The sequence below is a fragment of the Pagrus major genome, chromosome 21 (assembly GCF_040436345.1).
Source record: "Pagrus major chromosome 21, Pma_NU_1.0".
Lineage (NCBI taxonomy): Eukaryota > Metazoa > Chordata > Actinopteri > Spariformes > Sparidae > Pagrus > Pagrus major.
In genome coordinates, this window is record NC_133235.1 from 29,829,350 (window position 1) to 29,842,553 (window position 13,204).

Here is a 13,204-nt window from a genome sequence, read left to right on the forward strand (position 1 = left end):
TATTCAAGGATTGCTTATATGAAAACATAGAAGAACAATAGTTTACTTATTTAGCATGCTTGTTATCAGTTCAACTGTAACTTAACTAGTGTGAATCGCCCCGCAATTTTATTCATCAAGGGAAATTTAACTAAAAATTCAAGAGAAACTGTTTTACCACCGTAAAACCCAGGGAACCATGCTTGCCAATAATGTTTACAATTAATAAATCGCCAACTCATAACTCTTGATTTCAGCTTCTTAAATGTAAATATTTTGTGGTTTCTTTCCTCCTCTATGACAGTAAGCTGAATATCTTTGGGTTGTGGACAAAACAACACATTTGGAGACGTCATCTTGGACTTTGACGAACGCTAATTGACATTTTATGGATCAAACAGCTAATCGAGTATCAAGAAAATAATCTTCAGATGAATCGACAATGACTATAATTGATGTCTGCAGCCCTCATGTGGAGGCAATCTTGGAAAAACAATCTTAAGACTTTAAATTGGATAAAAACATAATGGTTCAATTTTGTACTTTTCCTCTCTTCTCTCCATTTTACTAGCGGCTCGCAACACATTTGAGTCAGGCTTTATTCATTTGCCTCCAGAGGACAATCAGAGCTCAGGCTAATCTGCAGACGAGTGACTCCTGGCGCTGCTCATTTAGTGTGCTGGAGGATGGAAACAATGGGACGTATACTTGTACAGTATTTCAAATAGATAGATATTTCTCTGAGCACTATCCCTCCCTTCAGCTTTGGAGTTGTTGTTGACATTACTTTCAGGTAGCGGACATTTTGAGAAGAATGTCTCGTCTCGCACCGAGTCCGGTGTTGGTCAATGAAACTTTAACGCTGCCATAAATAAAACATAAAACAACAAACAGCTCTTAAGCGGTCATTTTATGCCTCCAGACAATAAATTCTGCTACTTAAGGTTGAGCACAGCTCTTAACAGCATGGTGCAATTTTAATCTAATCACTTAGACGTAAACAGAAAAATAAAGAGACAATACTGCTCTCATCAAGTAGCTGTGATTAATCACTTCACCTGCCAACCACAACGAGTAGAAACAATCGTACCTTATCTTTCTCGTTGTGCTTCACAGTGAACAAAGCCTCAAATTATTTCTTTACAATAACAAAATGATTTTACTTTAGCCGCCACGGTTATGTTTGTTTCTACGTCATTGTGTCATCCTCCACATATTGATTCAAACAAAGCACGACACCGGGTCACATCACCAATAAGGTCGTCCCCGTCTGGTCGAGGGTGCCACAGAACTAACTTCCTGTATGTTTGGAAACCACAAAGTCTCCAGGGCCTTGTAGACACAAGGATACTGACCTGCGACCAGCCCACAGCCTGCTCCGACAAACAACCAATCACTAACCAGCCCACCTGTGCGCCCTGGTTGCCCGGGCTCGGGGTATTCTGTGTAGGCTGGCTCGGAGCACTCCAGGGTGACGGAGGCCACGGGGGCCGGCTCGGCCAGCATTACTGGTGCCGGTGGAGGCTCATCTGGGTCGGTTAGTAGAGGCTCCTTGTAAACTTTGTCTTCACTGGCTTCATAGCCTGTGACAATCAACAAGGGGAGGTATGATAAGTATTAAAAAGGTGGTAGGATAGGAAATCTGAAAAGTCATTTAAACTAAAAGTGGTGCCTCGAATCTGAGCCTCGCCTTCAAATTTAAAATTAGCAAAGATGTAGGCTGGAAGTCATGTAATGGTAATCTATGGTGTGGCATCTACGTTCATCCTTTTTTTATGTACTTTAGTGAAAACCTAAAAGATGCGAGGACCATTCAGTTTGCTCCCCCTCTTTCGATTCTTACTCCACTATAATTTTCCCCAAAAACAAACACAAAGGCTTGTATTTAAGTTACGTGAACATTTCACTGAACAGACGGAGGCAACACAAACAAATACATGTGAAATAAGTTGAGGACAGATAATGTGACAGCGTAATGTAAAATACATTTAAACATCAGGAATTAAATAAAAACAAAAACTATTCATGTCATAATCACTCTTGTATGGAGGCCCATTTCTGCCAGTTAAACAAAATCTTGATTATGTTCTTCTTATATTTCTCCTATAAAATAACACAAAGCCTAAAATTACAACTTATTTAAACTTCTTAATCTCATTATTATGGGGATTTTTTTGTTGTTTTTAAATAAGTTTATCAATTGTTCTTTATTTTACTGGCAGAAATCGGCTTCCATACCTCTTGTGCTGCTGTGTTATCCACCAATATTTTCCATTTTTACTCTCTATAATCACTATAAAAGGCCACCGTCAATGACATTTAAGACTTGAGATTAAATGTGAAACATTTGTGTAGGAAGTGTTGAGTTTCCCTGACAGAAATATCACAGAAAACAGCGAAGTGGAAGTGACTGGAAATGACTTGTGAATGAAAACTGAGGGGAAACTCAGAGCAACACGTTGGTGAGTAACACATGAACAGGTTTGACGTTTTAACTTGAATGAGTACAGTTTTTAAAATCAAGAGAAACTGGTGGACACGGCAGTGGTGAGTGTGCAGCGTTGACAGCAAATTAAAACATGATGACACCAGAAAACATAAAAACATGATAAAATATACTAAAGAAACAGCCGTTTCTGCAGTGAGGTAAATAAAAGGAACATGTGATGGTTTCAGTAACTTGAGACGTTATTATAAGATCTTGTATTTCCTACTCAAGGCCAAACAACATTCAGCGGCCCTTTCCTCTGACATGCAGGAAGCCATTAATTTGATCTTGTAGATTGGTTTGAAATAAATGAGAAGACCTCAGTAACAGTCACCATGGCAGGACAACAGACCGAGCACTTCACCGACACAAAATAAAGCCTGACATCACAGCGCCGCTCCCACCGTTTGATTGGCAGCTAATCTATGGAAAGTGCAGTGCGTCTCTGACCCGTCTTTCAGACACCCAAGTTAAACCTCCGGTCATCATCTTTTAAATTTATCAAACTCACAACATTTAATCTAAAAATGTCAGACGGCTTTTTGTGCATTCTAGAGAAAATGATCAGAATTCAGAATCGCAACAGAGGATCACTTTCCAAAGAGCAACGCAAACACTGACCACAGGGTTAACACCCAAAAGTGCTGAAGTGTTATTGAGACTGTTTAACCAAACACAAATTAAGTCTAATCTTCAGAGAGGGCGGCAATTAAAGGAGAAATTGGAGCGTGCACCTGAATGTAATACATATAAGGCGTGTTTAAAAATATTACATTTTCTGACTAGTTTTTAAAGATTCAGGTAAAAGATTCAAAGACGACGTGTAGTGAACAGGCCGTCACGATTCCAGTAAACAGAATTACAATCAGTTTATGTCCTTTTTTATATTTTCTTAATGTTTTACCATCTTACTTTAATGTATTTCTATGACTCTGCTATATTAATAACCTTGTCTTGCCTAATATTGTTATTGTTAATTTGTGATAATATCTTGATTGTGTATTGAAAATCAAAAGTCAAACCGTATCATTAAGAATCGTGACACCCTTCGTCCTGAGAGTACTCGAAATCAGGACTATTGTACCTCATATTAGGACACAAAAACAACATTTTTCCAACTGTATAGATTGTTTTTGTAAAATTGTCAACATGTTAGACATGGGAACTATCAAAGTCGTTGTTATTGAAAAAATGTTGATCACAAACTAGAAAACTAGTACGAATGTTAAAGGAAGTGGTTAAGATGTGGGTAGCTACCATTTCAAAGGTCTGAATTAAATCCAGAAGCCGTCACAGTGTTGAGCAGCCAATAACACTATAACCACTCAATGCTGCTTTATTTCCTGAAAGATATAAATAAAACCATCTATCTGCAGGTCAGACTGTTACTGCTGAGGAACACAAGTTTCCTTTCCTGATGGCTAATTTGCGATAACCCTGTCTTGGTGAAAAAAAGCCAACTGTGTGAATGTCTCGACTATATTAAGTCTCCAGTCGTCAGCGATGAATGTTCCATAAATGTCCTCACAGATGTAGGAGACGAAGAAGGTCAGGACGTCAATCAAGAGTCAAACGCAGACTAATCAATAATTTCTGTTTCGCCACCATATCCTTGTTGCCTCCGCATCGGCTATACTTGGCCGGGCACATTAAAGTGAGTGATTACGGTCATTTGTGTAGCGGGGACGGTGACTGTGGTTGGAATATTCATAGCTCATACTAAATTGAGTATGAATGATTTAAGAGGTGTCTCGGCGTGACGAGAACAGTGACAAGAATGGACAGACGCAGGCTGCCAAGTAAAAGACGGGTTTGTGAGCAGAAGCTAACGGATATTTCAACGAGCCAACATTGTATCCAACTACTGGATTATTACAGATATACTGTATTGACAACAGATTTAAATTCTTACTGCCACTTCAACTCCTCAAGTGCCTCAACTTCACGTCACTCCCACACCAATACAACTCCAAGAATCAGGAAGGGTTCAAAAGACATTTAACTGCACTTTAAAATCATGTGTATGTGTACGGCAGGTACACAAACTGGGATTGTTACCGTGTCTGAACTCCAACAGTCGTTCAACATTTCAGCTACTTTCAGTAATTCAACTACAGCTGACAACTTCTTTAAGTTCCCAGTAAAGTGGCCACTGTGCTACAAAAACAATGTAAGCGTAACAAGTCACTACAGCTTATGCTAACAAATGCTAATTATAAAAAGGGGTGAGGGTATTTTGCAGGTTAAATCACTGGCTGACCTTCTGGGCCGGGGTCGGCCGAACTATCGCAGCCTTCCTTCCATGGCTGCAGGGCAGCAGTTGTGGTGTCAGCACTCCCGCTGGGGTCCAGGCTAAACATGTGGTTGGCCCATGCTTTCGCATTGGGGTTGAGGTCTGAAACCTTGGCGGATTCCTGCGAACAGAACACAGAGACTGGTAAGAGATAAAAGACAAACATTAACAAAGTCATTGTACTTGTACATTGTACACTGTCACCGAAAAGCTGAAACACTCACATATTGTACATTTCAACCTGCCAGTGCAGTAAAAACAAAAAAATGTGGCTGACTAAAGTAGACCAGAGCTTCGCTAACATCAAGCAACAAGTCGACAAATCCAGATACAAGAGCAGACTCTACAAAAACTAGAGCCGCAACTAACAATTACTTTCATTATTGACTAATCTGACGATTATTTTCACAATAATCAGATGGTTTGTTCTATAAAATGTCAAAAGAAAAGTTAAATAATGCTCATAATAATTTCCAAGAGCCCAAAGTGACGTCTTTGAATTGCTTCTTTTATCCAACCAACAGCTCACAACACAAAGACTCTTTAATTACCGTCATAAATGAACCCTCACATTTAACAAGCTGGGACATTTTTTGCTTGTATACAAAATAAAAGTACGAAAGAATAACTGGCAACTAACGAGACGGTGACTGATTGAAATCATAACATGTTTGCCTTTTAGTTATTCTGAGTGTGACATGATATATGGCTGCAGAAAGATCTAAGTTATGCTGCAGTCTGTGATCCTTTTTCCACGTATAGTTACTTTGTTATTGTTATTTTTCTTTCCTAAATTTTGTTTTATAAAGCAACTGGGTTTAATCAGCATTTTTAGCTGAATACATTGTCACTGATTTGTAGAGCGTGACCCATATGTGAGTGTTGGCGCTGATATTGGGAAGTAAAATATTGCGAAATTGAGACATCGACCGAAATATAGACATTTTTGAAAGATCAGTATCAGCCCAACCAATCCAAAGCATCTTATTCTGCATTATAATCTCTTTTCATAGTTGTTTTTTTATTGTGCATATCAGGCAACATATATGCAGAGACGAACATATCTGTGACGGGCCAATATCGGCCAAATGATCCATCCATCTGTCTCGACTCATTTCACCATACAAGCTCAAAAATCTGCAGTGAGCTGCTTCACACATACAATACATCAGTGCTTTAAAGTCACATTTGCTTATGTGACAAAACAGCCTGTTGGACCTTGTGGCAGGAAACCAGAAAGTGTCCAGAGGTGACATGTTATTGTTTAATGGCAAAGTGCAAAATGGTTTGGGAACCCCTCGCTTGCAAAAATACACTTACATGACAGTTTTGTGACAGAAAGCATCATCAGGAAAAACCCATTATTGCAAAATCAAAACAAAACTGAAAGTATAGATTGGGCACCAAACCAAAGTAATTTCCTCTCTGCTAAGCTTTCTGTCAAATACAGGAAAGACATGGCATCTGAGGATCTTTTTCACCTGAATCTTTGCACAAGTAAACAAGGCTCTGTTTATCACCCGGCGTTTTAATAACGTTAATGTTTATTACCAAATAAACTGAGCACTGCTCCAAGTGTGTAACCAGGTTGGCTCGACAGAGGGACTTTCTCATGCTAACAGATAAGACAAACACAATAAAGCTGCAACGTTTAATCCAATAATCTCTTAGTTGTCAACTATTAATATTCTGCAAATCATTTTGAGTCATTTCTTTTAGGGAAAAAAAGTCAAAATACTCAGATTCCAGCTTCTTGAATGTAAATATTTTCTGGTTTCTTTCCTCCTCTATGACAGTAAACTGCACATCTTTGGGATGTGGACTAAACAAGACATTTGAGGACATTCAGGCTTTTGGAAACACTGATTTTTCACCATTTTATAGACCGAAGAACTAATCCATTAATCAAGAAAGCTGAAGATGAAAATCACTATTAGTTGCAGCCTGAAAACATAAATAAAGTGAACAGAAATGTCCACAATTCAAATGAATTTTCTGACAACAGAGATCCTTTAAGAGGCACTCATCAATCATGTCATGTGACCTCCTCTCCTGCCAACAAGACTCCTCAGACCAGCCCCATCTGACAGGAGCTGCTTCAAACAGTAGAGACCCTGGTACAAGCTGACAGGGACCAGGCCCATAAACCTCCACTTCCTGCTGGACATACTCACAGGATCAAAGCAGCAGTTCAGCATGCATGTCTCACAGGCTAGCAGACTGTAACCCAGAGCCGTGGTCAGAGCCAGCGTTTCATTGAAGTCCTGAGGCAGAGCGGGCCAGGCGCTTCCTGGCGGTGGTGGTATAAGGCTCCACTGCATCCAATCCATGATTAACACATATAAACAGAGTCTAAGTATCTCCACAGGCAGGCAGAGGAAGACTCCCGTCCAACATTGTCTGTCTTAAGCCATAACCCGGGCTCCTTCAAGTGAAGCCGCCACCACCACACCTCTGAGTCGTCCCCGTCAAATCACAGCCGCTGCCACGCTCTGTCTGGCCCCTCCGATCCGAGCTGCTGGGTTGATTCAACAAATGTGATGACAGCACTGAGGCTCCAGAAGCTCCGCTGCCCCGGTGGGCTTGGCTGACGTTGCAGAAGCTGACTGGCTGTCTTGCTCCTGTTAAGCAGCCGTCTCTGCTTTTGTTTTGTCGCCGTTGCACTGAGTCATTCTCCGGCATAATACCGGAGCTGCAGAGGGAGTGTGGAGTCGAACACCTGAGCTCAAAACGAAGCCTGCTCCAGTGATCCACGTGCTGGATCAACCCTGAGGCATCACTCAAATTAAATCAGCCCTCTTGAGCCTTGGTTTTAATAGATTATTCTGCTAACGAGTTGCTGAGGCAAAAGAGAGGCTGAGAAAACTTCCTTCTTATTCAAGAAGCAGCAAGTTGAGTTAAATTTAGACCCAGTCAGAGAAACAAAGACAGACAGATTAAAGGAAAAGAGTTGTGGAGAAAGGGAAAAAAAGAAAGATAAACCTGACTTGATAGAAGATGAGCAGCAGGAGACACTGTCCCTGGGTCGTATTTCACAAACGCTGCACTACGAGATCATTCGGGATGCGTCTGGCCAGACAGACACAAACCCCCACCACTGCTTATAATCCAGCCCTGCACTAATGTAAAAACTCCCACTCCTGTCCGAGCCGGCTGCCATAGAAACTGTTGCTGACATCACCGGATGTGTACGTTCTGGGCGCTTGACCTTTCAAAATTTTAAAATGTTCCCTCCCTTCACAGAGGAGGAAAAGGTTAGCTGCTTCCCTGATTGAGGGTGTATTTTGGGAGGAGACGAGAGGATGTGATTCATCATGAACCTCGGACGGAGACGAGTTACTGTCGGTGTCATCGGAGGGCAGCCGGCGTAGGGCCTGGTTTATTGCTCTGCTTGTCTGATGGAGGCGAGCTCGCAAGCGGCTGACAGAAAGACAGAGACAGCAGCCATGCAAGAGTCCTTCAGGGGAGAAAACAAAAACAGCTGAATTTGGACTTGTCTGTCTGTCTGCAGACCTGAGGCTCATCTTCCCTGTGTGACAGCTTCAGAGCTGAGGGGGTCAGCGGGCCAGATGAGTGCTGAGCAAATGCTTCATCCTGAGCCATTAGACTAATACAGCAACAACAGACGTGGGTCAAGGTGATGAACTATTAACAATTCAGTTTCTCCTTTTGTGAGCGAGCATTCAAACCCAGTCTCTCTTTTTGTGGAAGATTTCAGACACGACATCCAAGGTTATCAACAAACCTCCATCGCATGTAGATGAAGAAACACAAAAAATGTGATTTGTTGTTCACAAAATTAGTAAAATAGGAGCATTCTTTAAAAGCGTGCCAGCACAGCCTTGTTCCAGTCAATTATTCATGAATTCAAATAGGTCTGGTGGTTTGCTCACTGACGGCCATTAACCCTGGATCAGAGATCTACAGTAATGGCGTCTCATCATCCCAGGAGCGATATAAAATGTGCCTGGGACAAACCGAGATTTTCCTATGTATGGGTGTGTATGAATGACTGCTAATACGTTTAACTAAAAACTACTGAAGATAATAAATTGTTTTGATTTTTTTGACAGTTTACATTCACTTCGGGACAGTTCATATTGTTTTTCAAGACACTACCCAAGAAGCTGGTGCAAGAAATTAGTCTGGAGGCCTGGAGGAATAATGGGACAATCAGGGCTTTGCAGGCAGGAATGACTATGAGGACATTATCTTCCTGCAAAGCTCGCGAGCCTCCCATCTGCGTCCATGGACACGGCGATGAAAATACGGCCACGTAGTACACAAAGTATTTTTATACCTTCAAATGCTCTTAAACCAAATCACGAGTTAATGTAACATTCTCAACATGAGATGAGGATCTGATCCCAGTCGAGGTCGTCTTTTCTTTCCAGCTTTTGTCCACAACTGATTTGATTTTACACGCAGGACTATAAATAGGTCATGTTCAATTTCTAGTCGGTTTCTAACACATATGTGCAAAGCATATGGTGTATCACTCTGTTTCTGTGTGTGCATGCATGTGTGTGAATAAGGAATGAGGTGGAAAACGCACGAGCGTCTGGTACAACATGGCTTGTTGTGTTACTATTGCGGCTAAACTAGATTCTGATTACTGAGATAAAAGAAGTAGATTTAAATCTATCTGGGTCTTAAATTTATCATTTTATTTTCTCAGAAAACATGAATATTACAATGAGAGCTTCAGTGATGAACAGAAAATTAGTTGCCAGTTACTCTAATAATTGATTTATTGTTTCAGTCGTTTTTAAGCAACTTTATATCAAAAAGATTGCTGGTTCCAGTCGGATCCAGTTAATCCAGAAATGAAAGTAATTGTTAGTTGCAGGCCTGGGTATCAATTAAGCACAATTGAGAAAAGGGTCTAATTTTTAATTTTCCCATTTCTATTTTAAAAAAGGGGCATTATGTCGTTTTGGAGAGGAAATTCAAACAAATATTTACCTTTTCTATAACTGAATAAACAAGCTGTTCTCAAAAGAAGATGTCCCCTGAACACTGAAGCTAAAAAGGTGGCAGGGTCCGCCAAATATATATATAATATATAAAGTAAAACAGTATGAACTGTGTTGTCCTTTAAGATCCGTTTGTTTATTCAGTCATGAAAGAGAGTTTGTTTATTTAGTTTGTTTTTTCTTCTGATAAAATCTCTTCCCCAAAACTACGTAGTGCACCTTTAAGCTGTATTCGGTGCCTCTAGCTAAATTAAATGTTTTACTCCTATCAAGTTAAATACTTTCTAATGAATAATTCTGCCATTTTAAATCAGGCTCTACAGTCACGCAGGATTAAATGTGCAGTCTCAGCCTTCCATCTACATTTAAAAAAAAATTACTGACAATTAGTTTGTGGGTTCGGGTCTCGATGTGAAGTATACCGACAGCAGCGGGGCAGCTCGTGAAGCGACAAATCTTGAAGCAAATAAAATGTGTATTTACAAAGACAGCCTGGACTGAACTGAGACTTCTGTGCAAACTTCTTGTTCATTTCATCACTTTAAAAGCTGACACAGTGTGTGTGGGGGAAAGATTTCCTCCAATTTCTCAGACTTTGCTCAGGAACCTTGACATCCTGAACTGTGTGTATTCAACCCTGGAGGCAGTATTTTGGTTCTCTGACCGCTTTTCCCACCACTAATCCCAGCTTGTAATGAGACCTACAGCCTGAAGCATTAGCCCACTGGACTCGGTCGGAGGGGGGAGGTTTGCCCCTTCCTTTTTTCGCTGCCAATCTTCTTTCCAATCTCGAGCGTGTGTAAATGACAGTGGAAAAAAGACAGCGGGCTCTTTCCATTTCCTAATTTTGGAGCTCTCGGGAAAAATAACTTTTTCTCCGCCTGAAGGCCATCCGCTTACTTCTTACCCATTTCCTTAGTTCCACATTCTTTCCTATTTGAGGAGGTTGATTGAACGCCATCAACATGGAGACACATCCCTGTGCTTGCTTTGTGACAGACGTAGGTTCACTCTCTCAAAACCCTCCCCTGCATTTCGTCTGTCCTGACGCAGCAGCAGCGCTTCACCACTCTGAGTAAATTACCATCACTGCTAGAAAGTTCAAATATGTCCAAGAAAGATTTTCCTCTAAAAACACAGAAGCATGATCTCTGATCCGAGGAAGAATGATTTAAGGTGCCGGAGCCTGCACTAGAATTATAACTGCGACCCAAACAGGGAGTGATCTGGAACCTGCACATTTTCCTCCTCGGGCCGTAGAGCTGGTGCCAAATACTGCAAAAGTAAAACTGACTTTCAATCCAAACCAAAAGCCGAGTGACGCCACCAGCCAGGAAAACCAGCCACCCAGACACCAGCGTCACAGTCGCTGTGTTCAGGGAGGGGATGGATAAGAAACGTATGTTTTTAATCTACCTTACACAGCTACTACAACTCACCGCCCACCTTCAGCCTAACCAGCCCCGTCTTGTCTTAGGAAGGAACCAGAAATCTTAGGTCGGTGAAGTGGCTGGTGGAAGAGGCGAGTTTACTCGTCACAGCCAGAATTTACCAGTATTTGGCTGGAGGCTGGTGTAATATCCCACTGTGGTGACCGCATTTAGCCTTGACACTCTTTGCAAAAGTGTCACATGTGCTTCCATCAATCAAACCCGCAGGGTTGTGTGGCACCCTGGCAGAATCATAAGCCTCACAGACTGTGCAAATGAACAGAGGAGTCAGTGGGTATAGCGCACAGGATTACCTACACAGGGAGGTCTGTGAGAAAACACACAGACATAATCACCTTAGTGCTTCCCCTCTGCACGACGCTTTGAACCCGAGGATGTTTCTGCTTCATTCTTACTTCCTGTATTTACAGGATTTTGGCACAGTCGCTGCGTTTCAAAGCTAGACGTGCCACATTTTCATCCCGGGACTGGTTTGGGTACACAGAAGTGGCATTACATAGTCTGTCAGTGGGACTATACAGGTTGTACGACTCTTTATGAAAATAACAATTTCAGTTTATTTTTGTTTGCATGAAGCAAGCATCTGTACGGGATGTGTTTCAGAAGAAGACCCAAGCCAGTGAGACATTTTGTGCTTTAGCACTGCCAAGAAATGTACTGATGGGCTATAAAAAATATACACTTTTCATGGATTTTGTGATTAATATTCTTTCAGTTTTGGCACAGCAGTTCTCACCATTCTTTGGGTGATGCAAAGGAAATATAATGTTGCCATGGAGTCGCCTGTGGGCTTAAAGGTGCCATAAAAAGTCACGCTGCATTAGCTACAGGCAGCTCCTGTTCACATTGTAATCATGGAGGAACATATGCCTGTCATGATAACTGCTTTTTGTTGGACGACATATTATCCCAGAAATAACTCATAAATTATATCATCATTTTACGCCACTTATATAATGATAATGAACCTTCAATTCTTACTATCCAGACACTGGAATTGGAAGGTGAGAAAAAAAAAATATTCTCAATAAATTTGACAAAATAAATAAAATAAAACGACACAAAACAATAAATACAATGTGGGTGTGTCATATAAAAGTAGGGAAAACCCTGACAGGTATTCTGGCATCATGTTGGCTAAAATGCTGATGACAGTTCCATGTAAACAAACACACATGTTTACACAACCGGCAATAACGAGGTCAGCAAAAGTGGTTGAGGTCAAGCACATCAATCAATACGTTTATAAGATATGGATAATAAGTTACTGACTTAATTATTGTGAACAGACTACAACTGTCTGGGTTACATTTGATAATAAGCCTAACTTTACCACAGACTGTTCGTGTCTATTAAGCTATAATAAGAGTCCTTTTAATATGATTTAAAAGCACATTTATTAATGTTTATCATGGACGTACATTGAAGAAAATGATTTCTGATGTAAAATGCATCAGTTGTCTGCTAAAGCTCCAACAGCTACTGGTAATCTGCAGTCCTTCTCATTCTTCGTCACAATGTACCATTCGGATTTCCATCAATAATCAGCAAAGCGTAGATCATGTGATGTGCTAATCTGCATTTTCCAGTGCAAAATGACTTCTCTTTATTGAGAGACAACCTCAGTTGTGACTCCAGATTGTGGCTGATGACACAGACAACATTTCAATATATCAGTTAAATGAAGACAAATCTCTGTTCCTGTTTAAAGACCACATACTCTCTCCGAACACGAGATCATCAAATCAAAGCAAACGATCGCTATGATGTCTATCAGACAGGCTCCTAATTGGTTGTACGGCCCATTACGTTATATCTTTTCCTCTAGTGTCTCTGTGTTTGAATCTTTTTTAACCCGTGGCTCACAACAGGTGTGAGGGAACAAAGAAAAAAATATGCATAAAGACATAATAAAAATTGTCAAACCACTGACTGCGGGACACGCTCACGATTACTTCATAAAGGCTTAAAACTGTACCGTCTTTGACCCGAGCTCAAGTCGAACGCAAGTCTTCTG

The 13,204-nt window shown here is 40.9% G+C and overlaps 1 protein-coding gene across 5 annotated transcripts in view; it reads right to left on the reverse strand.

Moving 5' to 3' along the window:
* The window catches only part of LOC141016544 (la-related protein 4B-like), a 45,217-nt gene that overhangs the window by 21,685 nt on the left and 10,328 nt on the right, over positions 1-13,204 (reverse strand). For 3 of the 5 annotated variants that reach the window (XM_073490968.1, XM_073490967.1, XM_073490966.1), the window contains exons 3-4: positions 4,728-4,881; positions 1,389-1,562 (exon numbers count right to left, since the gene is read on the reverse strand). In XM_073490968.1, the coding sequence (XP_073347069.1) occupies positions 1,389-1,562; positions 4,728-4,881 (328 nt within the window). The remainder of the gene's footprint in view (positions 1-1,388; positions 1,563-4,727; positions 4,882-13,204) is intronic. The other 2 variants (XM_073490970.1, XM_073490969.1) reach the window with 1 other exon arrangement.